Consider the following 23,026-nt stretch of genomic DNA (forward strand, 5'->3'; position numbering starts at 1 on the left):
CTGAGCCCTTGAGGGCGGACAGTAGAACAATAAACAGACATATTCCTTGCCCACAACGAGCTCATTCGTTCAATTCATTCATTCAATCGTATTTATTGAGCGCTTACTGTGTGCAGAGCACTGGACGAAGCGCTTGGGAAGTCCAAGTTGGCAACATCTAGAGACGGCCCCTACCCCACAGCGGGCTCACAGGCTAGAGGGGGAGACCGACATTAATATAAACAGATAAATCAATAAATTGCAGATATATATATAGATACAGAAATCAATAAATGAGAGATATGGACATCAGGGCTGTGGAGAAGTGGGGAGGGGATGAAGAAAGGGAGCGAGTCGAGGCGATGCAGAGGAGAAGAGACTAGACTGTGAGCCCACTGTTGGGTAGGGACCGTCTCTATATGTCGCCAACTTGGACTTCCCAAGCGCTTAGTACAGTGCTCTGCACACAGTAAGTGCTCAATAAATACGATTGAGTGAATGATTGATTGATATATACTGATATAGAAATCAATAAATGAGAGCTATGGACATCAGGGCCGTGGAGAAGCAGGGAGGGGATGAAGAAAGGGAGCGAGTCGGGGCGATGCAGAGGAGTGGGAGAAGAGACTAGACTGTGAGCCCACTGTGGGGTAGGGACCGTCTCTAGATGTTGCCAACTTGGACTTCCCAAGCGCTTAGTACAGTGCTCTGCACGCAGTAAGCGCTCAATAAATACGATTGAATTAATGAATGAAGGAAAGGGGGGCTTAGTCAGGGAAGGCTTCTGGGCGGAGGTGGGCCTTCAATCAGGCTGGAGAGGACACAAGGGAAGCAGCGTGGCTCAGTGGAAAGAGCCCGGGCTTTGGAGTCAGAGGTCATGGGTTCTAATCCCGGCTCCACCGCTTGCCAGTTGGGTGACTTTGGGCAAGTCACTTCACTTCTCTGGGCCTCAGTGACCTCATCTGGAAAATGGGGATTGACCGTGAGTCCCCCCGTGGGACAACCCGATCGCTTTGTATCTCCCCCAGCGCTTAGAACAGTGCTTTGCACATAGTAAGCGCTTAATAAATGCCATTATTATTATTGTTATTATTATGGGGTGTTAGAAGACGTCCCTGCCCTGGAGAAGTTTCCAGCTGTGGGGCTCCCCCCATAAGAGCCCGGGCTTGGGAGTCAGAGGTTATGGGTTCTAATCCCGGCCCCGCCGCTTGTCCACTGGGTGACTTTGGGCAAGTCGCTTCCCTTCTCTGAGCCTCAGTTCCCTCATCTGTCAAATGGGGATGAAGACGGTGAGCCCCACGTGGGACAACCTGATCACCTTGTATCATTCATTCATTCAGTCGTATTTACTGAGCGCTTACTGTGTGCAGAGCACTGGACTAAGCGCTTGAGAAGTCCAGGTCGGCAACATCTAGAGACGGTCCCTACCCAACAGTGGGCTCACGGTTTAGAAGGGGGAGATGGACAACCGAGCAAAACATATTAACAAAATAAAATAAATAGAATAAATATGTACAAATAAAATAAATAAATAAATAGAGTAATAAATATGTACAAACATATATACAGGGACCGTCTCTCTATGTATCCCCCCCAGCGCTTAGAACGGTGCTTCGCACATAGTAAGCGCTTCACAAATGCCATCACTATTATCATTTGTATTATTATTATCCGTCTTACCTCCTTCCCTTCCCCACAGCACCTGTATATATGTAGATATGTTTGTACAGATTTATTACTCTATTTATTTATTTTACTTGTACATATCTATTCTATTTATTATATTTTGTTAATATGTTTGGTTTTGTTCTCTTGTCTCCCCCTTCTAGACTGTGAGCCCACTGTTGGGTAGGGACTGTCTCTATATGTTGCCAACTTGTACTTCCCAAGCGCTTAGTCCAGTGCTCTGCACACAGTAAGCGCTCAATAAATACGATTGATTGATTGATTGATTGATTGTCCTCGGCCGCAAAGCCCCCCCAGGGTTTAGCGGAGGGGATGGGTCTGTTTATTGATCCATCATCCGCTACTGAGCGCTTAGTTCAGTGCTCTGCACACAGTCAGCGCTCAGCAGATAGGATCGAATGATGCGTTCTTTCTGACGTATTTATTGAGTGCTGATTGTGTGCAGAGCACTGGACTAAGCGCTTGGACGGTACAATTCATCAACAGATAGAGACAGTGTCTGCCCTCAACGGGCTCACAGTCTAGAAGGGGGAGACAGACAACAAAACAAGTAGGTAGGCATCAATACCATCAGAATAAATAGAATTATAGCTATCTACGCATCATTAATGAGAGTAATAAATATTCTTTCATTCATTCAATCGTATTTATTGAGCGCTTACTTCATTCAATCGTATTTATTGAGCGATGACTGTGTGCAGAGCACTGTACTAAGCGCTTGGGAAGTACAAGTTGGCCACATCTAGAGACGGTCCCTACCCAACAACGGGCTCACATTCATTCATTCATTCAATCGTATTTATTGAGCGCTTACTGTGTGCAGAGCACTGGACTAAGCGCTTGGGAAGTACAAGTTGGCCACATCTAGAGACGGTCCCTACCCAACAACGGGCTCACATTCATTCATTCAATCGTATTTATTGAGTGCTTACTGTGTCCAGAGCACTGGACTAAGCGCTTGGGAAGTACAAGTTGGCGACATATAGAGACGGTCCCTACCCAACAGTGGGCTCACAGTCTAGAAGGGGGAGACAGACAACAAAACAAAACATGTGGACAGATGTCAAAGTCATCAGAACAAATAGAAGTAAAGCTAGATAATAATAATAATAATGATGATGGCATTTATTAAGCACTTACTATGTGCAAAGCACTGTTCTAAGCGCTGGGGAGGTTACAAGGTGATCAGGTTGTCAATCAATCAATCAATCGTATTTATCGAGCGCTTACTGTGTGCAGAGCACTGGACTAAGCGCTTGGGAAGTACAAGTTGGCAACATATAGAGACAGTCCCTACCCAACAGTGGGCTCACAGTCTAGAAGGGGGAGACAGAGAACAGAACAAACCATACTAACAAAAAAAATTAAAAAGAATAGATATGTACAAGTAAAATAAATAAATAGAGTAATAAATCTGTACAAACATATATACATATATCCAGGTGCTGTGGGGAGGGGAAGGAGGTAAGATGGGGGGGTTGGAGAGGGGGACGAGGGGGAGAGGAAGGAGGGGGCTGAGTGTTGGAAGGCCTCCTGGAGGAGGTGAGCTCTCAGTAGGGCCTTGAAGGGAGGAAGAGAGCTAGCTTGGCGGATGGGCAGAGGGAGGCCATTCCAGGCCAGGGGGCTCACAGTCATCATCCCCATTTTACAGATGAGGTGACTGAGGCCCAGAGAAGTAAAGTGACTTTCCCCAAATCACCCAGCTGACAAGTGGCGGAGCCGGGACTTGAACCCATGACCTCTGACTCCAAAGCCCGGGCTCTTCCCACTGAGCCCCGCTGCTTCACGCACATCATTACCAAAATAAATCGAACAGTAAATATGTACAAGTAAAATAAATAGAGTAATAAATCCGCACAAATAGATATACAGGTGCTGTGGGGAGGGGAAGGAGGTAAGGCGGGGGGATAGGGAGGGGGACGAGGGGGAGAGGAAGGAGGGGGCTCAGTGTGGGAAGGCCTCCTGGAGGAGGTGAGCGCTTAGTATGGGCCCCCCCTCACCTCAGGCCTCCTCGTTTGCACAGGTCCTGGTCCCGGTGGTCTGTGTCTGGTCGTTCTCGGCCCTCCTGGGTCTGGGCCGCCCCCCGCCATCCCACCTGACCGGCCCGGCCCCGGCCCCCTGGCTCTGGTTCCCTCACCCAGGTAGGAGCTTCTCCCCCTTTCCCCCTCCCCTGACCTCATTCATTCAATCGTATTTATTGAGCGCCTACTGTGTGCAGAGCACTGGACTAGGTGCTTGGGAAGTCCAGGTCGGCAACATCTAGGGACGGTCCCTACCCGACGACGGGCTCACGGGCTAGAAGGGGGAGACGGACGACAAAACAAAGCATGGAGACAGGTGTCAATGCCATCAGAATAAATAGAATTATAGCTATATGCACATTCATTCATTCAATTGTATTTATTGAGTGCTTACTGTGTGCAGAGCACTGGACTAAGCGCTTGGGAAGTCCAAGTCGGCAACATCTGGGGACGGTCCCTACCCGACGACGGGCTCACGGGCTAGAAGGGGGAGGCGGACGACAAAACAAAACATGGAGACAGGTGTTAATGCCATCAGAATAAATAGAATTATAGCTATATGCACATTCATTCATTCAGTTTTATTTATTGAGCGCCTACTGTGTGCAGAGCACTGGACTAAGCGCTTGGGAAGTCCAAGTCGGCAACATCTGGGGACGGTCTCTACCCGACGACGGGCTCACGGGCTAGAAGGGGGAGACGGGCAACAAAACAAAACATGGAGACAGGTGTCAATGTCATCAGAATAAATAGAATTATAGCTATATGCACATTCATTCATTCAGTTTTATTTATTGAGCGCCTACTGTGTGCAGAGCACTGGACTAAGCGCTTGGGAAGTACAAGTTGGCAACCTATAGAGATGGTCCCTACCCAACAGCGGGCTATTATCCACCCCAGCGCTTAGAACAGTGCCTGGCACATAGTAAGCGCTTAGCAAACACCAGAATGATGATGATGTTGATGACGACAAACACCATAATGATGATGATGTTGATGACAACAAAACATGTAGACAGGGGTTAAAATCGTCAGAATAAATATGGTTACATAGTAGGCCCATAACAAATACCATCGTTATTATTATCCACCCCAGTGCTTAGAACAGTGCCTGGCACATAGTAAGCACTTAACAAACACCAGAATGATGATTCATTCATTCAATCGTATTGATTGAGCGCTTACTGTGTGCAGAGCACTGGACTAAGCGCTTGGGAAGTCCAAGTTGGCTACATCTAGAGACGGTCCCTACCCAACAGCGGGCTCACAGTCTGGAAGGGGGAGACAAACAATAAGATAAAATATATTAACAAAATAAAATAAATAGAATAAATATGTACAAATAAAATAAATAGAGTAATAGATGATGTTGATGACCACAAACACCATAATGACGATGATGATGATGAGGTTGATGACAACAAAACAAAACATGGAGACAGGGGTCAAAATAGTCAGAACAGATACAGTTACATAGTAGGCCCGTAACTAATGCCATCGTTATTATTATCCACCCCAGCGCTTAGAACGGTGCCTGGCACGGAGTAAGCGCTTAACAAACACCAGAATGATGATGATATTGATGACGACAAACACCATAATGACAATGATGATGAGGTTGATGACAACAAAACATGTAGACAGGGGTCAAAATTGTCAGAACAAACACGGTTACACAGTAGGCCCGTAACAAAATACCATCGTTATTATTATCCACCCCAGCGCTTAGAACGGTGCCTGGCACGGAGTAAGCGCTTAACAAACACCAGAATGATGATGATATTGATGACGACAAACACCATAATGACAATGATGATGAGGTTGATGACAACAAAACATGTAGACAGGGGTCAAAGTTGTCAGAACAAATACGGTTACATAGTAGGCCCATAGCAAATACCATCGTTATTATTATCCACCCCAGCGCTTAGAACAGTGCCTGGCACGTAGTAAGTGCTTAACAAACACCAGAATGATGATGATGTTGATGACGACAAACACCATAATGACGATGATGATGATGTTGATGACAACAAAACGTGTAGACAGGGGTCAAAATCGTCAGAACAAATACGGTTACATAGTAGGCCCATAACAAATACCATCGTTATTATTATCCACCCCAGCGCTTAGAAAGGTGCCTGGCACATAGTAAGCGCTTAACAAACACCAAAATGATGATGATGTTGATGACGACAAACACCATAATGACGATGATGATGATGATGTTGATGAGAACAAAACAAAACATGGAGACAGGGGTTAAAATCGTCAGAACAGATACAGTTACATAGTAGGCCCGTAACAGATACCATCTTTATTATTATCCACCCCAGCGCTTAGAACGGTGCCTGGCACATAGTAAGTGCTTAACAAACACCAGAATGATGATGATGTTGATGACGACAAACACCATAATGACGATGATGATGATGTTGATGACAACAAAACGTGTAGACAGGGGTCAAAATCGTCAGAACAAATACGGTTACATAGTAGGCCCATAACAAATACCATCGTTATTATTATCCACCCCAGCGCTTAGAACGGTGCCTGGCACATAATAAGTGCTTAAGAAACACCAGAATGATGATGATGTTGTTGACGACAAACACCATAATGACGATGATGATGAGGTTGATGACAACAAAACAAAACACAGAGACAGGGGTCAAAATCGTCAGAACAGATACAGTTACATAGTGGGCCTGTAACAGATGCCATCGTTATTATTATCCACCCCAGCGCTTAGAACGGTGCCTGGCACATAGTAAGCGCTTAACAAACACCAGAATGATGAAGATGTTGATGACGACAAACACCATAATGACGATGATGATGAGGTTGATGACAACAAAAGAAAACAAAACAAAACATGTAGACAGGGGTCAAAATCGCCAGAACAGATACAGTTACATAGTAGGCCCATAACAGATACCATCGTTATCATTATTATCCACCCCAGCGCTTAGAAAGGTGCCTGGCACGTAGTAAGCGCTTAACAAACACCAGAATGATGGTGATGTTGATGACGACAAACACCATAATGACGATGATGATGATGATGTTGATGAGAACAAAACAAAACATGGAGACAGGGGTCAAAATCGTCAGAACAGATACAGTTACATAGTAGGCCCGTAACAAATACCATCGTTATTATTATTCATTCATTCATTCAATCGTATTTATTGAGCCCTTACTGTGTGCAGAGCACTGTACTAAGTGCTTGGGAAGTACAAGTTGGCAACATATAGAGATGGTCCCTACCCAACAGCGGGGTATTTTTAACCCCAGCGCTTAGAACAGTGCCTGGCACATAGTAAGCACTTAACAAACACCAGAATGATGATGATGTTGACGACAAACACCATAATGACGATGATGATGAGGTTGATGACAACAAAACAAAACAAAACATGTAGACAGGGGTCAAAATCGTCAGAACAGACACAGTTACATAGTAGGCCCGTAACAAATGCCATCGTTATTATTATCCACCCCAGCGCTTAGAACGGTGCCTGGCACGTAGTAAGCGCTTAACAAACACCAGAATGATGACGATGTTGATGACGACAAACACCATAATGACGATGATGATGAGGTTGATGACAATAAAACAAAACAAAACAAAACATGGAGACAGGGGTCAAAATCATCAGAACAGATACAGTTACATAGTAGGCCCATAACAGATACCATTGTTATCATTATTAACCACCCCAGCGCTTAGAAAGGTGCCTGGCATGTAGTAAGCGCTTAACAAACACCAGAATGATGGTGATGTTGATGACGACAAACACCATAATGACGATGATGATGATGATGTTGATGAGAACAAAACAAAACATGGAGACGGGGGTCAAAATCGTCAGAACAGATACAGTTACATAGTAGGCCCGTAACAGATACCATCATCATCAATCGTATTTATTGAGCGCTTACTGTGTGCAGAGCACTGTACTAAGCGCTTGGGTAGTCCAAGTGGGCAACATATAGAGACAGTCCCTACCCAATAGTGGGCTCACAGTCTAAAAGATTATTATCCACCCCAGCGCTTAGAACGGCGCCTGGCACGTAGTAAGCGCTTAACAAACACCAGAATGATGATGATGACGTTAATGCTGATTCTTCTTCTTCTCCTCGTCCCCACCTCCGGCCCCGACCCGTGCGGCGTCCCCAGGTGAGCGGGGCCGCCCGGCGCTGACCCCGCGGGCGGTGGCGGCGGGCACCGCCATGGCCCTGGCTTCGTCCGCCAGCTCTCTGGCCTGCTACGCGTTGGCGGGGCAAGTCCTGCGCCTGCCGGCCCTGCCCTCGGACGCCTGCAGCCGCGGCCTGGTGACCGAGGGCCTGGGCAGCCTGCTGGCCGGGGGGCTGGGCGGCCTGGGGGGCAGCGCCGCCAGCTTTGCCAACGTCGGGGCCATCGGCCTCACCCAGGTACTCCTCCGCGCCGGCCGGGGCGGTCGGGGGGCCGGGCGAGCCCGCTGTCGGGTAGGGACCGCCTCTATAGGTTGCCAACTTGTCCTTCCCAAGCGCTTAGTCCAGTGCTCTGCACACAGTAAGCGCTCAATAAATACGATTGATTGATTGATTGATTGATGGTAAGCGGGGGCGGGCTCATTCATTCATTCACTCAATCGTATTGATTGAGTCTTAGACTGTGAGCCCAATGTTGGGTAGGGACTGCCTCTATATGTTGCCAGTTTGTACTTCCCAAGCGCTTAGTACAGTGCTCTGCACATAGTAAGCGCTCAATAAATACGATTGATGATGATGATGATGACTAAGCGCTGGGGAAGTCCAAGTTGGCAACATCTAGAGACCCAACAGCGGGCTCACAGTCTAGAAAGTGCTTGGGGGTGACCCCCCCCGCCCCCCCCCATGCGTGTTTGTGTTCGAGCGCTTAGTCCAGTGCTCTGCACACAGTAAGCGCTCAATCAATACGATTGAATGAATGAATGAATGGATGAATGGGAGACACTGCTCATTCATTCATTCATTCAATCGTATTTATTGAGCTACTGTGTGCAGAGCACTGGACTAAGCGCTTGGGAAGGACAAGTTGGCAACATCTAGAGACGGTCCCTACCCAGCATCATCAATTGTATTTATTGAGCGCTGACTGCGTGCAGAGCACTGTACGAAGTGCTTGGGAAAAGTTGGCAACATCTAGAGACGGTCCCTACCCAGCATCATCAGTCGTATTTATTGAGCGCTTACTGTGTGCAGAGCACTGGACTAAGCCCTTGGGAAGTCCAAGTTGGCAACATCTAGAGACAGTCCCTACCCAACAGCGGGCTCGCAGTCTAGAACGGGGAGACAGAGAACAAAACCAAATATATTAACAAAATAAAATAAATAGAATAGATATGTGCAAGTAAAATAATCAATAAATAGAGTGATAAATCCGTACAAATGTATATCCATCTATGCAGGTGCTGTGGGGAAGGGAAGGAGGTAAGATGGGGGGATGGAGAGGGGGAGTAGGGGATTCTTCCTTGCACTCTCCCAAACGCTTAGCACAGTGCTCTGCACACGGTCGTGTGCTCTGCACACGATCCCGGCCCTGCCACTTGTCAGCTGTGTGACTGTGGGCAAGTCACTTCACTTCTCTGGGCCTCAGTGACCTCATCTGGAAAATGGGGATGAAGACTGGGAGCCCCCCATGGGACAACCACATCACCTTAATAATAATGTTGGTATTTGTTAAGCGCTTACTATGTGCAAAGCACTGTTCTAAGTGCTGGGGGAATACAAGGAGATGAGGTTGTCCCATGTGGGGCTCCCAGTCTTCATCCCCATTTTACAGATGAGGGAACTGAGGCCCAGAGAAGTGAAGTGACTTGCCCAAGGTCACACAGCAGACAGGTGGGGGAGGCGGGATTCGAACCCATGACCTCTGACTCCCAAGCCCGCACTCTTTCCACTGAGCCACGCTGCTTCTCTTGTAACCTTGTAACCTGCCCAGCGCTTAGAACAGTGCTTTGCACATAGTAAGCGCTTAATAAATGCCATTATTATTATTATTCATTCAATCATATTTATTGAGCGCTTCCTGTGTGCAGAGCACTGGACTAAGCGCTTGGGAAGTATAAGTTGGCATCATCTAGAGACGGTCCCTACCCAACAACGGGCTCACGGTATTTGTTAAGCGCTTACTAGGGGCCAAGCACTGTTCTAAGCGCTGGGGTAGGTATTTGTTAAGCACTTACTAGGAGCCAAGCACTGTTCATTCATTCATTCATTCAATCAATCGTATTTATTGAGTGCTGACTGTGTGCAGAGCACTGTACTAAGCGCTTGGGAAGTCCAAATGGGCAACATATAGAGACGGTCCCTACCCAACAGCGGGCTCACAGGCTAGAAGCGCTGTTCTAAGCGCTGGGGAGGTTCCAAGGTGATGAGGCTGTCCCACGGGGGGCTCACAGTCTTCATCCCCATTTGACAGATGGGGTCACTGAGGCACAGAGAAGTGAAGTGACTTGCCCAAAGTCACACAGCTGACAGTTGGTGGATGACAGTTGAGCGCTTACTAGGTGCCAAGCACTGTTCTAAGCGCTGGGGTAGGTATTTGTTAAGCGCTTACTATGTGCCAAGCACTGTTCTAAGCGCTGGGGAAGATACGAGGTGATGAGGTTGTCCCACGGGGGGCTCACAGTCTTAATCCCCATTTGACAGATGAGGTCACTGAGGCCCAGAGAATAATAATAATAATGATGGCATTTACTAAGTGCTTACTATGTGCAAAGCACTGCTCTAAGCGCTGGGCCGGTTACAAGGTGATCAGGTGGTCCCACGCCGGGCTCAAAGTCTCCATCCCCATTTGACAGATGAGGTCACTGAGGCTCAGAGAATAATAATAATAATGGCATTTATTAAGCGCTTACTATGTGCAAAGCACTGTTCTAAGTGCTGGGGAGGTTACAAGGTGATCAGGTTGTCCCACGTGGGGCTCACAGTCTTAATTCCCATTTGACAGATGAGGTCACTGAGGCCCAGAGAATAATTAATAATGATGGCATTTATTAAGCGCTTACTACGTGCAAAGCACTGTTCTAAGCGCTGGGGAGGTTACAAGGTGATGAGGTTGTCCCACGGGGGGCTCCCAGTCTTCATCCCCATTTTGCAGATGAGGGAACGGAGGCCCAGAGAATAATAATAATAACGGCATTTATTAAGTGCTTACTGTGTGCCAAGCACTGTTCTAAGCACTGGGGAGGTTACAAGGTGATGAGGTTGTCCCACGGGGGGCTCCCAGTCTTCACCCCCATTTTCCAGATGAGGGAACTGAGGCCCAGAGAAGAGAAGTGACTTGCCCAAAGTCACCCAGCTGACAAGTGGCGGAGCTGGGATTTGAACCCAAGACTCTGACTCCAAAGTCCGGCGTCTTTCCACTGAGCCACGCTGTGAGCGCTTAACAAGAACCACTATTATTCCAGCGCTTACAATAATGCTTGGCACCTAGTAAGCGCTTAACAAGTACCATCATTAAAAGGGATGGGGCTGAGAATCGTTCAATCGTAATTATTGAGCGCTCGTGGTGTGCAGAGTGCTGTACTAAGCGCTGTGGGGAGAGTCCAATACAGCAACAGAGCAGGCACGGTCCCTGCCCACAGCGAGCCGACAGGCCAGAGGGGGAGACGGGCATTAGTGTAGATCGGTCCGGCCATGGTACTTATGGAGCGCTGACTGCGCTCAGGGCACTGTACTGAGCGCTGACCGCTGTACTGAGCGCTGACGGTGTGCAGAGCACTGTACTGAGCACTGACCGCGCGCAGGGCACTGTGCTGAGCGCTGACCGTGCGCAGGACACTGTGCTGAGCGCTGACCGCTCACAGAGCGCTGTACTGAGCGCTGACCGTGCGCAGGACACTGTGCTGAGTGCTAACCGCCCGCAGGACACTGTGCTGAGCACTGACCTGGTGCAGGACACTGTGCTGAGCGCTGAGCGCTCGCAGAGCTCTGTACTGAGCGCTGACCGCTCACAGAGCGCTGTACTGAGCGCTGACCGCTCACAGAGCGCTGTACTGAGCGCTGACCACGCGCAGGGCTCTGTACTGAGTGCTGACCACGCACAGGACACTGTGCTGAGCGCTGACCGCGTGCAGAATACTGTGCTGAGCGCTGACTGCTCGCAGAGCTCTGTACTGAGCGCTGACTGCCCACAGATCGCTGTACTGAGCGCTGACCACGCGCAGGGCTCTGTACTGAGTGCTAACCGCGCACAGAGCACTTTACTGAGTGCTAACCGCGCACAGAGCACTGTACTGAGCGCTGACCACTGAACTGAGCGCTGACGACGCGCAGAGTGCTGTACTGAGCGCTGACCTTGCGCAGAACACTGTGCTGAGCGCTGACCACGTGCAGGACACTGTGCTGAGCGCTGAGCACTCGCAGAGCTCTGTACTGAGCGCTGACCGCTCACAGAGCGCTGTACTGAGCGCTGACCACGCGCAGGGCTCTGTAATGAGTGCTAACCACGCACAGAGCACTGTACTGAGCGCCGACCACTGTACTGAGCAATGACGGCGTGCTGACCACTGTACTGAGCGCTGACGGCGTGCAGAGCACTGTACTGAACGCTGACCGCGTGCAGAACACTATGCTTAGTACAGTACTCTGCACACAGTAAGCGCTCAATAAATATGATTGATGATGATGTGCTGAGCGCTGACCGCACGCAGGCCACTGTGCTGAGCGCTGACCGCTCGCAGGGTGCTGTACTGAGCCCCGACCGCGCGCAGAGCGCTGTACTGAGCGCTAACCGCGCGCAGAGCACTGTACTGATTGCTGTACTGAGCGCTGACCACTGCACTGACCGCTGACGTTGCGCAGAGCACTGTACTGAGCGCCGACCGTGCGCAGAGTGCTGTACTGAGCACTGACCACGTGCAGAGCACTGTACTGAGCGCTGACCACTGTACTGAGCTCTGACCGCGCCCAGGACACTGTGCTGAACGCTGACGGCGCACGGAGCGTTGTACAGAGCGCTGACTGCACGTGGAGCGCTGTACTGAGCGCCGACTGTGCTCCTCCAGGAGGCCTTCCTCTCCATCCCCCCCATCTTACCTTCTTCCCTTCCCCACAGCACCTGTATAGATGTAGATATGTTTGTACAGATTTATTACTCTATTTATTGATTTATTTGATTTGTACCTATTTATTCTATTTATTTTATTTTGTTAATATCTTTTTGGTTTGTTCTCTGTCTCCCCCTTTTAGACCGTGAGCCCGCTGTCGGGTCGGGACCGTCTCTAGATGTTGCCGACTTGGACTTCCCAAGCGCTTAGTCCAGTGCTCTGCACACAGTAAGCGCTCAATCAATACGATTGATTGATTGATTGATGATTGATTGATTGGAGCACTGTGCTGAGCGCTGGGGCGGGTGTGAGGGAGCGGCGCAAGGGCCAAGGCCTTCCTTCCCCGTGGCCGTCGAGCTTGGGGAGTCCAAGATGGCAACGTCTAGAGACGGGCCCTACCCAACGGCGGGCTCACAGGCTAGAAGGGGGAGACGGAGAACAAAACCAAACGTATTAACCGAATAAAATAAATAGAATAAATATGGGCAATAAACTAAATAATAGAGGAATCAATCTGTACTGTGTTGTCGCCGAGGTAGGTGGGCTGGCGTCGAGAGGTGCAGCTGTCGGGGCTGCTGTGCGTGGCGTTAGGCCTCTCTCCGCGCCTGGCGCAGGCCCTCGTCGCCCTCCCGCTGCCCCTGCACGGTGAGTCCCCCCCTGCTCCCACTTACTCAACGCCCCTTCTCCCCCCCGGGGCACTGGGGGAGACTCCCCCAGCTCCCCTGCCGCCCCCCGGCCTGCCCACCGGCACCCGCCATTCCCTCGTTCAGTCGGATGGATTGAGCGCCCGCTGGGTGCCGAGCGCCCGACTGGGCGCCTGGGAAGTCCAAGTTGGTGACATCATCATCATCATGATCATGATAATGATAATAATAATGGCATTTATTGTGGACTGAGCGCTTGGGAAGTCCAAGTTGGCAACATAATAATAATAATAATAATGATTATAATAATAATGATGATAATGGCATTTATTGGGGACTGAGCGCTTGGGAAGTCCAAGTTGGTGACGTCGTCATCATCATCATCATGATAATGATAATGATGATAAGAATAATAATGGCATTTATTGGGGACTGAGCGCTTGGGAAGTCCGAGTTGGCAACATAATAATAATAATAATGATAATAATAATGATAATGATAATGGCATTTATTGTGGACTGAGCGCTTGGGAAGTCCAAGTTGGTGACATCGTCGTCATCATCATCATCATGATAGTGATGATGATAATGATCATAATAATGGCATTTATTGTGGACTGAGCACTTGGGAAGTCCAGGTTGGTGACGTCGTCATCATCATCATCATGATAATGATAATGATGATAAGAATAATAATGGCATTTATTGGGGACTGAGCGCTTGGTAAGTCCGAGTTGGCGACATAATAATAATAATAATAATGATAAGAATAATAATGATGATAATGGCATTTATTGTGGACTGAGGGCTTGGGAAGTCCAAGTTGGTGACGTCGTCATCATCATCATCATGATAATGATGATGATGATAAGAATAATAATGGCATTTATTGGGGACTGAGCGCTTGGGAAGTCTGAGTTGGCAACATAATAATAATAATAATAATGATAATAATAATAATGATAATGGCATTTACTGTGGACTGAGCGCTTGGGAAGTCCAGGTTGGTGACATCGTCATCATCATCATCATGATAATGATGATGATAATGATCATAATAATGGCATTTATTGTGGACTGAGCGCTTGGGAAGTCCAAGTTGGTGACATCGTCATCATCATCATCATCATGATAATGATAATGATCATAAGAATAATAATGGCATTTATTGTGGACTGAGCGCTTGGGAAGTCCGAGTTGGCAACATAATAATAATAATGATAATAATAATAATAATGATAATGGCATTTACTGTGGACTGAGCGCTTGGGAAGTCCAAGTTGGTGACATCGTCATCATCATCATCATCATGATAATGATAATGATCATAAGAATAATAACGGCATTTATTGTGGACTGAGCGCTTGGTAAGTCCAAGTTGGCGACATAATAATAATAATAATAATAATAATGATAATAATAATAATGATAATGGCATTTACTGTGGACTGAGCGCTTGGGAAGTCCAGGTTGGTGACATCGTCATCATCATCATCATCATGATAATGATAATGATGATAAGAATAATAATGGCATTTATCGGGGACTAAGCGCTTGGGAAGTCCAAGTTGGTGACATAATAATAATCATAATAATGATAATAATAATGATAATGATGATAATGGCATTTACTGTGGACTGAGCGCTTGGGAAGTCCAGGTTGGTGACGTCGTCATCATCATCATCATCATGATAATGATGATGATAATGATCATAATAATGGCATTTATTGTGGACTGAGCGCTTGGGAAGTCCAAGTTGGCAACATAATGATAATAATAATGATAATGATAATAATAATGATAATGGCATTTATTGTGGACTAAGCGCTTGGGAAGTCCAAGTTGGCAACATAATAATAATAATAATAATAATAATGATAATGGCATTTATTGTGGACTAAGCGCTTGGGAAGTCCAAGTTGGTGACATACTACCACTACTACTACCACTACTAATAATGATAATGGCATTTATTGTAGACTAAGCGCTTGGGAAGTCCAAGTTGGTGACATAGTAATCATAATAATAATAATGGTAATAATAATAATGATAATGGCATTTATTGTGGACTAAGCGCTTGGGAAGCCCAAGTTGGTGACATAATAATAATAATAACAATAATGATAATAATAATGATAATAATGATAATGGCATTTATTGTGGACTAAGCGCTTGGGAAGTCCAAGTTGGCAACATAATAATAATAATAATAATAATAATAATGGCATTTATTGTGGACTAAGCGCTTGGGAAGTCCAAGTTGGTGACATAATAATAATAATAATAATAATGATAATAATAATAATAATTGCATTTATTGTGGACTAAGCTCTTGGGAAGTCCAAGTTGGCGGCGTAATAATAATAATAATAATAATAATAATAATAATAATAATAATAATAATAATAATAATAATTGTAATAATGGCATTTATTGTGGACTAAGCGCTTGGGAAGTCCAAGTTGGTGACATAATAATAATAAAATGATAATGGCATTTATTCATTCAATCGTATTTATTGAGCGCTTACTGTGTGCAGAGCACTGGACTAAGCACTTGGGAGGTCCAAGTTGGTGACATAATAATAATAATAATAATGATAATAATAATGGCATTTATTGTGGACTAAGGGCTTGGGAAGTCCAAGTTGGTGACATAATAATAATAATAATGGCATTTATTGTGGACTAAGGGCTTGGGAAGTCCAAGCTGGTGACATAATAATAATAATAATAATAATAATAATAATAATAATAATAATAATAACAATAATAATAATAATAATGGCATTTATTGTGGACTAAGCGCTTGGGAAGTCCAAGTTGGAAACATAATAATAATAATAATAATAGCATTTATTGAGCACTTAGTACATGCAAAGCACCATTCTAAGCGCTGGGGAGGTTCCAAGGTGATCAGGTTGTCCCACGGGGGGCTCCCAGTCTTCATCCCCATTTTCCAGATGAGGGAACTGAGGCCCAGAGTAGTGAAGTGACTTGCCCACAGTCACCCAGCTGACAATTGGCGGAGTCGGGATTTGAACCCACGACCTCTGACTCCAAAGCTCGGGCTCTTTCCACTGAGCCCCGCTGCTTCTCTAGTGAATGACTCTCCCAGGCCCCCCGTCCCGCCCCTGGTCAGTGAGTGACCCCTCCTCCCCCCTCCTCAGTAAGTGACCCCCTCAGTGGAAAGAGCCCTGGCTGGGGGTCAGAGGTCATGGGTTCTAATCCTGGCTCCACCCCAAGTCTGCTGTGTGACCTTGGGCAAGTCACTTAACTTCTCTGAGTCTCAGTTCCCTCATCTGTAAAAATGGGGATTAAGACTGTGAGCCCCACGTGGGACAACTTGATCACATTGTATCCCCCCCAGCGCTTAGAACAGTGCTTTGTGCATAGTAAGCGCTTAACAAATGCCATAATAATAATAATAATAATTATTATTATTATTATCCCGGCTCCGCCAATTGTCAGCTGGGTGACCTTGGGCGAGTCACTTTGCTGCTCTGGGCCCCAGTGACCTCATCTGGAAAATGGGGATGAAGACTGGGAGCCCCACGGGGGACAACCTGATCACCTTGTAGACTCCCCAGCGCTTAGAACAGTGCCTGACACATAGTAAGCGCTTAACAAATGCCATATTATTATAATTATAATTATAATAATTATTATTATTATTATTACCTCTCTGGGCCTGTGACCTCCTCTGTCAAATGGGACAAAAACTGTGAGCCCCCCGTGGGACAATCTGATGACCTTGTTTCCGTCCCAGCACTTAGAACAGTGCTCGGCACCTAGTAAGCGCTTAACAAATGCTATTATTAAGAGAAGCAGCGTGGCTCAAAGAAGCAGCGTGGCTCAGTGGAAAAGATCACGGGCTCTGGAGTCAGAGGTCATGGGTTCAAATCCCGGCTCTGCCAACTGTCAGCTGTGTGACTTTGGGCTAGTCACTTCACTTCTCTCTGCCTCAGTTCCCTCATCTGGAAAATGGGGATTAAAATTGTGTGAGCCCCCCGTGGGACAACCTGATCACCCTGTAGCCTCCCCAGTGCTTAGAACAGTGCTTTGCACAGAGTAAAAGCGCATAATAAATGCCATCATTATTATTATTATTCTGTGGGCCTCAGTGACCTCCTCTGTCCAATGGGGACGAAGACTGGGAGCCCCACGGGGGACAATCTGATGACCCTGTATCCGTCCCAGCGCTTAGAACAGTGTTTGACACCTAGTAAGCACTAACAAATGCTATTATTATTATTCTGCGGGCCTCAGTTCCCTCCTCTGTCCAATGGGGATGAAGACCGGGAGCCCCACGGGGGACAACCTGATCACCCTGTATTCACTCCTTCATTCAATTGCATTTATTGAGCGCTTACTGTGTGCAGAGCACTGGACTAAGCGCTTGGGAAGTACAAGTTGGCAACATCCAGAGACGGTCCCTACCCAACAGTGGGCTCACAGTCTGTATCCCACCCCAGCACTTAGAACAGTGCTTGGCACTTAGTAAGCGCTTAATAAATGCCATTATTATTATTATTAGTAGTAGTAGTAGTGGTAGTAAGAGAGCAGTAGAAGAGAAGTTAGAGAAGCAGCGTGGCTCAGTGGAAAGAGCCCGGGCTTTGGAGTCATAGGTCAATCAATCAATCAATCAATCAATCAATCAATCAATCGTATTTATTGAGCACTTACTGTGTGCTGAGCACTGGACTAAGCGCTTGGGAAGTCCTAGTTGGCAACATCTAGAGACGGTCCCTACCCAACGGTGGGCTCACAGTCTAGAAGGGGGAGACAGACAACAAAACCAAACATACTAACAAAATAAAATAAATGGAATAGATATGTACAAGTAAGATAAATAAATAGAGTAATAAATATGTACAAACATATATACAGGGTCCCGCTGTATATATGTCAGCTGTGTGACTTTGGGCAAGTCACTTCCCTTCTCTGGGCCTCAGTTCCCTCATCTGTCCAATGGGGATGAAGACTGTGAGCCCCACGGGGGACAACCTGATCACCTTGTATCTCCCCAGCGCTTAGAACAGTGCTTGGCACTTAGTAAGCGCTTAATAAATGCCATTATTATTAGTAGTAGTATGTTTGGTTTTGTTCTCTGTCTCCCCCCTTTTAGACTGTGAGCCCACTGTTGGGTAGGGACCGTCTCTAGATGTTGCCAACTTGTACTTCCCAAGCGCTTAGTACAGTGCTCTGCACATAGTAAGCGCTCAATAAATACGATTGATGATGATGATGATTACTAGTAGTAGTAGTAAGCACTTAGCAAATGCCGGCATTATGTATTATTACTCAGTAAGTGACCCTCCCTGCCCCTAGTCCTTTGCCCCGCTCAGTTTGGTTTTGTTCCCTTTTAGACTGTGAGCCCACTGTTGGGTAGGGACCGTCTATGTTGCCAACTTGGACTTCCGAAGCGCTCAGTACAGTGCTCTGCACACAGTAAGCGCTCAATAAATAGGATTGATTGATTGATTGATCAGTGAGTGACCCCCTCTGCCCTTGTCCCCGTCTCCCTGGCGTTGGCCGGTGATTGATTGATTGATTGATTGCCCCTCCGTCCGTCCATCCGTCCATCCGTCCCCGTCCGGTGCCCGGTGTGGTCTCGGTGATGTGCCTTTGGGCCGTGCCAGGCGCGGTGCTGTGGGTGTCGCAGGCCCCAGTGCTGTCGGGGGGCCTGGCCCGCTTCCGCGCGGCCCACCTCCACTCCGGTCGCAACGTCTTCCTGCTGGGCCTGGCCGTCTTCATGGCGCTGCTGCTCCCGAGGAGGTTCACCCCCGACGACGCCCCGACGGCGCTGCAAACCGGTACGGGGCGGGCGGGCACCCGCGGCGGGCATCGACGGGCAGCATCGACGGGCAGCATCGACGGGCAGCATCGACGGGCAGCATCGACGCGAAACGGGCACCGGGGGGCGCTGCGGAGCTGTGGGGACCGGGGCAGCGCCGCGGGGCGGCCACCGGGGGGCGCTGCGGAGCTGTAGGGAGCGGGACGGTGCCGCGGGGCGGCCACCGGGGGGCGCTGAGGAGCTGTAGGGAGCGGGACGTTGCCGCGGGGCGGCCACCGGGGGGCGCTGCGGAGCTGTGGGGAGCGGGACGGCGCCGCGGGGCGAACACCGGGGGGCGCTGAGGAGTTGTAGGGAGCGGGACAGCGCCATGGGGGGAAGACCGGGGGGCGCTGCGGAGCCGTGGGGAACGGGACAGCGCCGGGGGCGGGCACCGGGGGGCGCTGCGGAGCTGTACAGCGCTGCGGGGCGGGCACCGGGGGGCGCTGCGGAGCTGTAGGGAGCGGGACAGCGCCGCGGGGCGGGCACCTGGGGGCGCTGCGGAGCTGTAGGGAGTGGGACAGCCTTGCGCGGCGGGTACCGGGAGGCGCTGCGGAGCCGTAAAGAGCGGGACAGCGCCGCGGGGCGGGCACCTGGGAGCGCTGCGGAGCTGTAGGGAGTGGGACAGCGCTGCGGGGCAGGCACCGGGGGGCGCTGCGGAGCTGTAGGGAGCGGGACAGCGCCGCGGGACGGGCACCGGGGGGCGCTGCGGAGCTGTAGGGGGCGGGACAGCGCCGCGGGGCGGGCACCGGGGGGCGCTGCGGAGCCGTGGGGAGCGGGACGGCGCCGCGGGGCGGGCACCTGGGGGCGCTGCAGAGCTGTATGGAGCGGGGCAACGCCGCGGGGCTGCCACCGGGGGGCGCTGCAGAGCCGTGGGGCGCGGGCATGGGGGGCACTGCAGGGCGGCCGCCGGGGGGCGCTGCGGAGCTGTGAGGAGCGGGACAGCGCTGGGGGGCGGGCACCGGGGGGCGCTATGGAGCCCCGGGGAGCGGGACGGCGCCGCGAGGCGGGCACCGGGGGGCACTGCGGAGCAGGGGGGAGCGGGACGGCGCCGCGGGGCGGGCACCGGGGGGCGCTGCAGAGCTGTATGGAGCGGGGCAACGCCGCGTGGCGGCCACCGGGGGGCGCTGCAGAGCCGTGGGGCGCGGGCATGGGGGGCGCTGCGGGGCGGCCGCCGGGGGGCGCTGCGGAGCTGTGAGGAGCGGGACAGCGCCGGGGGGCGGGCACCGGGGGGCGCTGCGGAGCGGTGGGGAGCGGAACATTGCTGTGGGGCGGTCACCGCGGGGCGCTGCGGAGCCGTGGGGCGCGGGCATTCATACATTCATTCAATCGTATTTATTGAGCGCTTACTGTGCGCAGAGCACTGGACTAAGCGCTTGGGAAGTCCAAGTTGGCAAATTATAGAGACGGTCCCTACCCAACAGCGGGCTCACGGTCTAGAAGGGGGAGACAGACATCAAAAAAAAAAAGCGGAGCCGTGGGGAGCGGGACAGCGCCGCGGGGCGGGCACCGGGGGGCGCTGCGGAGCTGTGGGGAACGGGACGGCGCCGGGGGGCGGGCACCGGGGGGCGCTGCGGAGCGGGGGGGAGCAGAACAGCGCCGCGGGGCGGGCACCGGGGGGCGCTGCGGAGCCGAGGGGAGCGGGACAGATCCACGGGGCGGCCACCGGGGGGCGCTGCGGAGCTGTGGGGAGCGGGACGGCGCTGCGGAGCTGTGGGGCGCGGGCAGCGCCGGGGGGCGGGCGCCGGGGGGCGCTGCGGGGCGGTAGGGAGCGGGACAGCGCTGGGGGGCGGGCACCGGGGGGCGCTGCGGGGCGGGCCCGGGGGAGCGGACGGGCCCCTGGGGGCGCTGCGGGGCGGTCACTGGGAGGCGCTGTAAAGCTGTGTGGAGCGGGAGAGCGCTGCGGGGTGGGCCCGGGGGAGCGTACGGTCACTAGGGGGCGCTGCAAAGCTGTGGGGAGCGGGAGAGAGCTGGGGGGCACGGGCACGGGGGAGCGGACGGTCACTGGGGGGCGCCATAGAGCTGTGTGGAGCGGGAGAGCTTTGGGGGGCGGACACCGGGGGGCGCTGCGGGGCGGGCCCGGAAGAGCGGACGGGCACTGGGGGGGGGGGCCCGGTCGCTCGGGGGCGCTGCGGAGCTGTGTGGAGCGGGAGGGCGCTGGGGGGGCGCTGCGGGCATCGGGGGGCGTTCGCTGTGGGGCGCTGCAGAGCTGTGGGGAGCGGGAGAGCGCTGGGGGGGCGGGCCCGGGAGAGCGGACGGGCACTAGGGGGCGCCGTAGAGCCGTACAGCACTGGGGGGGGGGGGACCCGGGGGTGCGGGCGGGCACTGGGGGGCGCTGCAGAGCCCTATGGGGAGAGGGAGAGCGCTGCGGGGTGGGTACGGGGGAGCGGGCGGGCACCGGGGGGCGCTGTAGAGCTCTGTGGAGCGGGGGTGGGCGGGCCTGGGGGAGAGGACGGTCACCGGGGGGCGCTGTAGAGCTGTGTGGAGCCGGACAGCCCGGAGGGGGGTGGGGTGGGCCCGGGGGTGTGGATGGGCACTGGGGGGCGCTGTAGAGCTGTGTGGAGTTGGGGGCACGAAGAGGCCCTGGGACGCGGTGGAACGTGCCGGCGTTGTGGGGCGGTCACTGGGGGGCGCTGTGGAGCAAATGGGCTAAACTAAAGGGTTGCGTGGGGCGGTCACCGGGGGGGCAGGAGGGCGCTGTTCTGGGCCGGTCGCTGGGGGGCCGGTACGGGGGGTGGAGCGGGCGGGCACGAGGGGGCGCTGTTGAGCTGTGTGGAGCGGGACGGTGCTGCGCCGTGGTCACTGGGGGGCGCTGTGGAGCAGATGGGCACTGTAGAGCTGCGTGGGGCGGTCAGTGGGGGGCGCTGTGGAGAAGTCACTGGGGGGCGCCGGAGGCGGGAGGGAGCCGTTCCGGGGCGGTCACTGGGGGGCGCTGTGGGGCGGGAGGGCGCTCTTCCGGGGCGGTCCCTGGGGGGAGCTATTTCGGGGAGGTCCGTGGGGGGGCGCTCCCCCGGGGAGGTCACGGTGGGGGGGGGGCGCCGGGGGCGGGAGGGAGCTGTTCATTCATTCAGTCGTATTGATTGAGCGCTTCCTGTGTGCGGAGCACCGGACTAAGCGCTTGGGAAGTCCAAGTCGGCAACAGATAGAGACGGTCCCTATCCAACAGTGGGCTCACAGTCTAGAAGGGGGAGACGGAGAACAAAACAAAATATATCCATATATACAGGTGCTGTGGGGAGGGGAAGGAGGTAAGGCCGGGGGGTTGGGGGGGAGGGGGAGAGGAAGGAGGGAGCTGAGTGTGGGAAGGCCTCCTGGGGGAGGTGAGCTCTCAGCAGGGCCTTGAAGGGAGGAAGAGAGCCAGCTTGGCGGATGGGCAGAGGGATTGGGGGCGTTCCGGGCCCGGGGGAGGACGTGGGCCGGGGGTCGGCGGCGGGACGGGCGAGAACGAGGCCTAACGGGGAGGAGATTAGCGGCGGAGGAGGAGCGGAGGGTGCGGGCTGCGATGGAGAAGGAGAGAAGGGACGGGAGGGAGGAGGGGGCCGGGGGATGGACGGATGGACAGCCTGGAAGCCGAAGGTGGCCGTCACTGGGGGCGCTGTTCCGGGGCGGTCCGTTGGGGGGCGCTGTGGGGCGGGAGGGCGCTATGCCGGGATGGTCACTGGGAGGGCTTTGTTCCCGGGTGGTCACTAGGGGGCGCTGTGGGGGCGGGAGGGCGCTATTCCGGGGCTGTCCGTGGGGGGGGGCGCTGTGGGGCGGGAGGGCGCTATGCCGGGGCGGTCACTA

General features: G+C 51.9%; 1 protein-coding gene across 1 annotated transcript in view; it reads left to right on the forward strand.

Moving 5' to 3' along the window:
* The window catches only part of SLC23A3 (solute carrier family 23 member 3), a 50,244-nt gene that overhangs the window by 24,794 nt on the left and 2,424 nt on the right, over nt 1-23,026 (forward strand). The window contains exons 7-10 of the mRNA XM_038746676.1: nt 3,689-3,806; nt 7,870-8,123; nt 13,306-13,411; nt 19,053-19,226. Coding sequence (XP_038602604.1) covers nt 3,689-3,806; nt 7,870-8,123; nt 13,306-13,411; nt 19,053-19,226 — 652 coding nt within the window. The remainder of the gene's footprint in view (nt 1-3,688; nt 3,807-7,869; nt 8,124-13,305; nt 13,412-19,052; nt 19,227-23,026) is intronic.

Source organism: Tachyglossus aculeatus, chromosome 1 (genome assembly GCF_015852505.1).
Source record: "Tachyglossus aculeatus isolate mTacAcu1 chromosome 1, mTacAcu1.pri, whole genome shotgun sequence".
Taxonomy (NCBI): domain Eukaryota; kingdom Metazoa; phylum Chordata; class Mammalia; order Monotremata; family Tachyglossidae; genus Tachyglossus; species Tachyglossus aculeatus.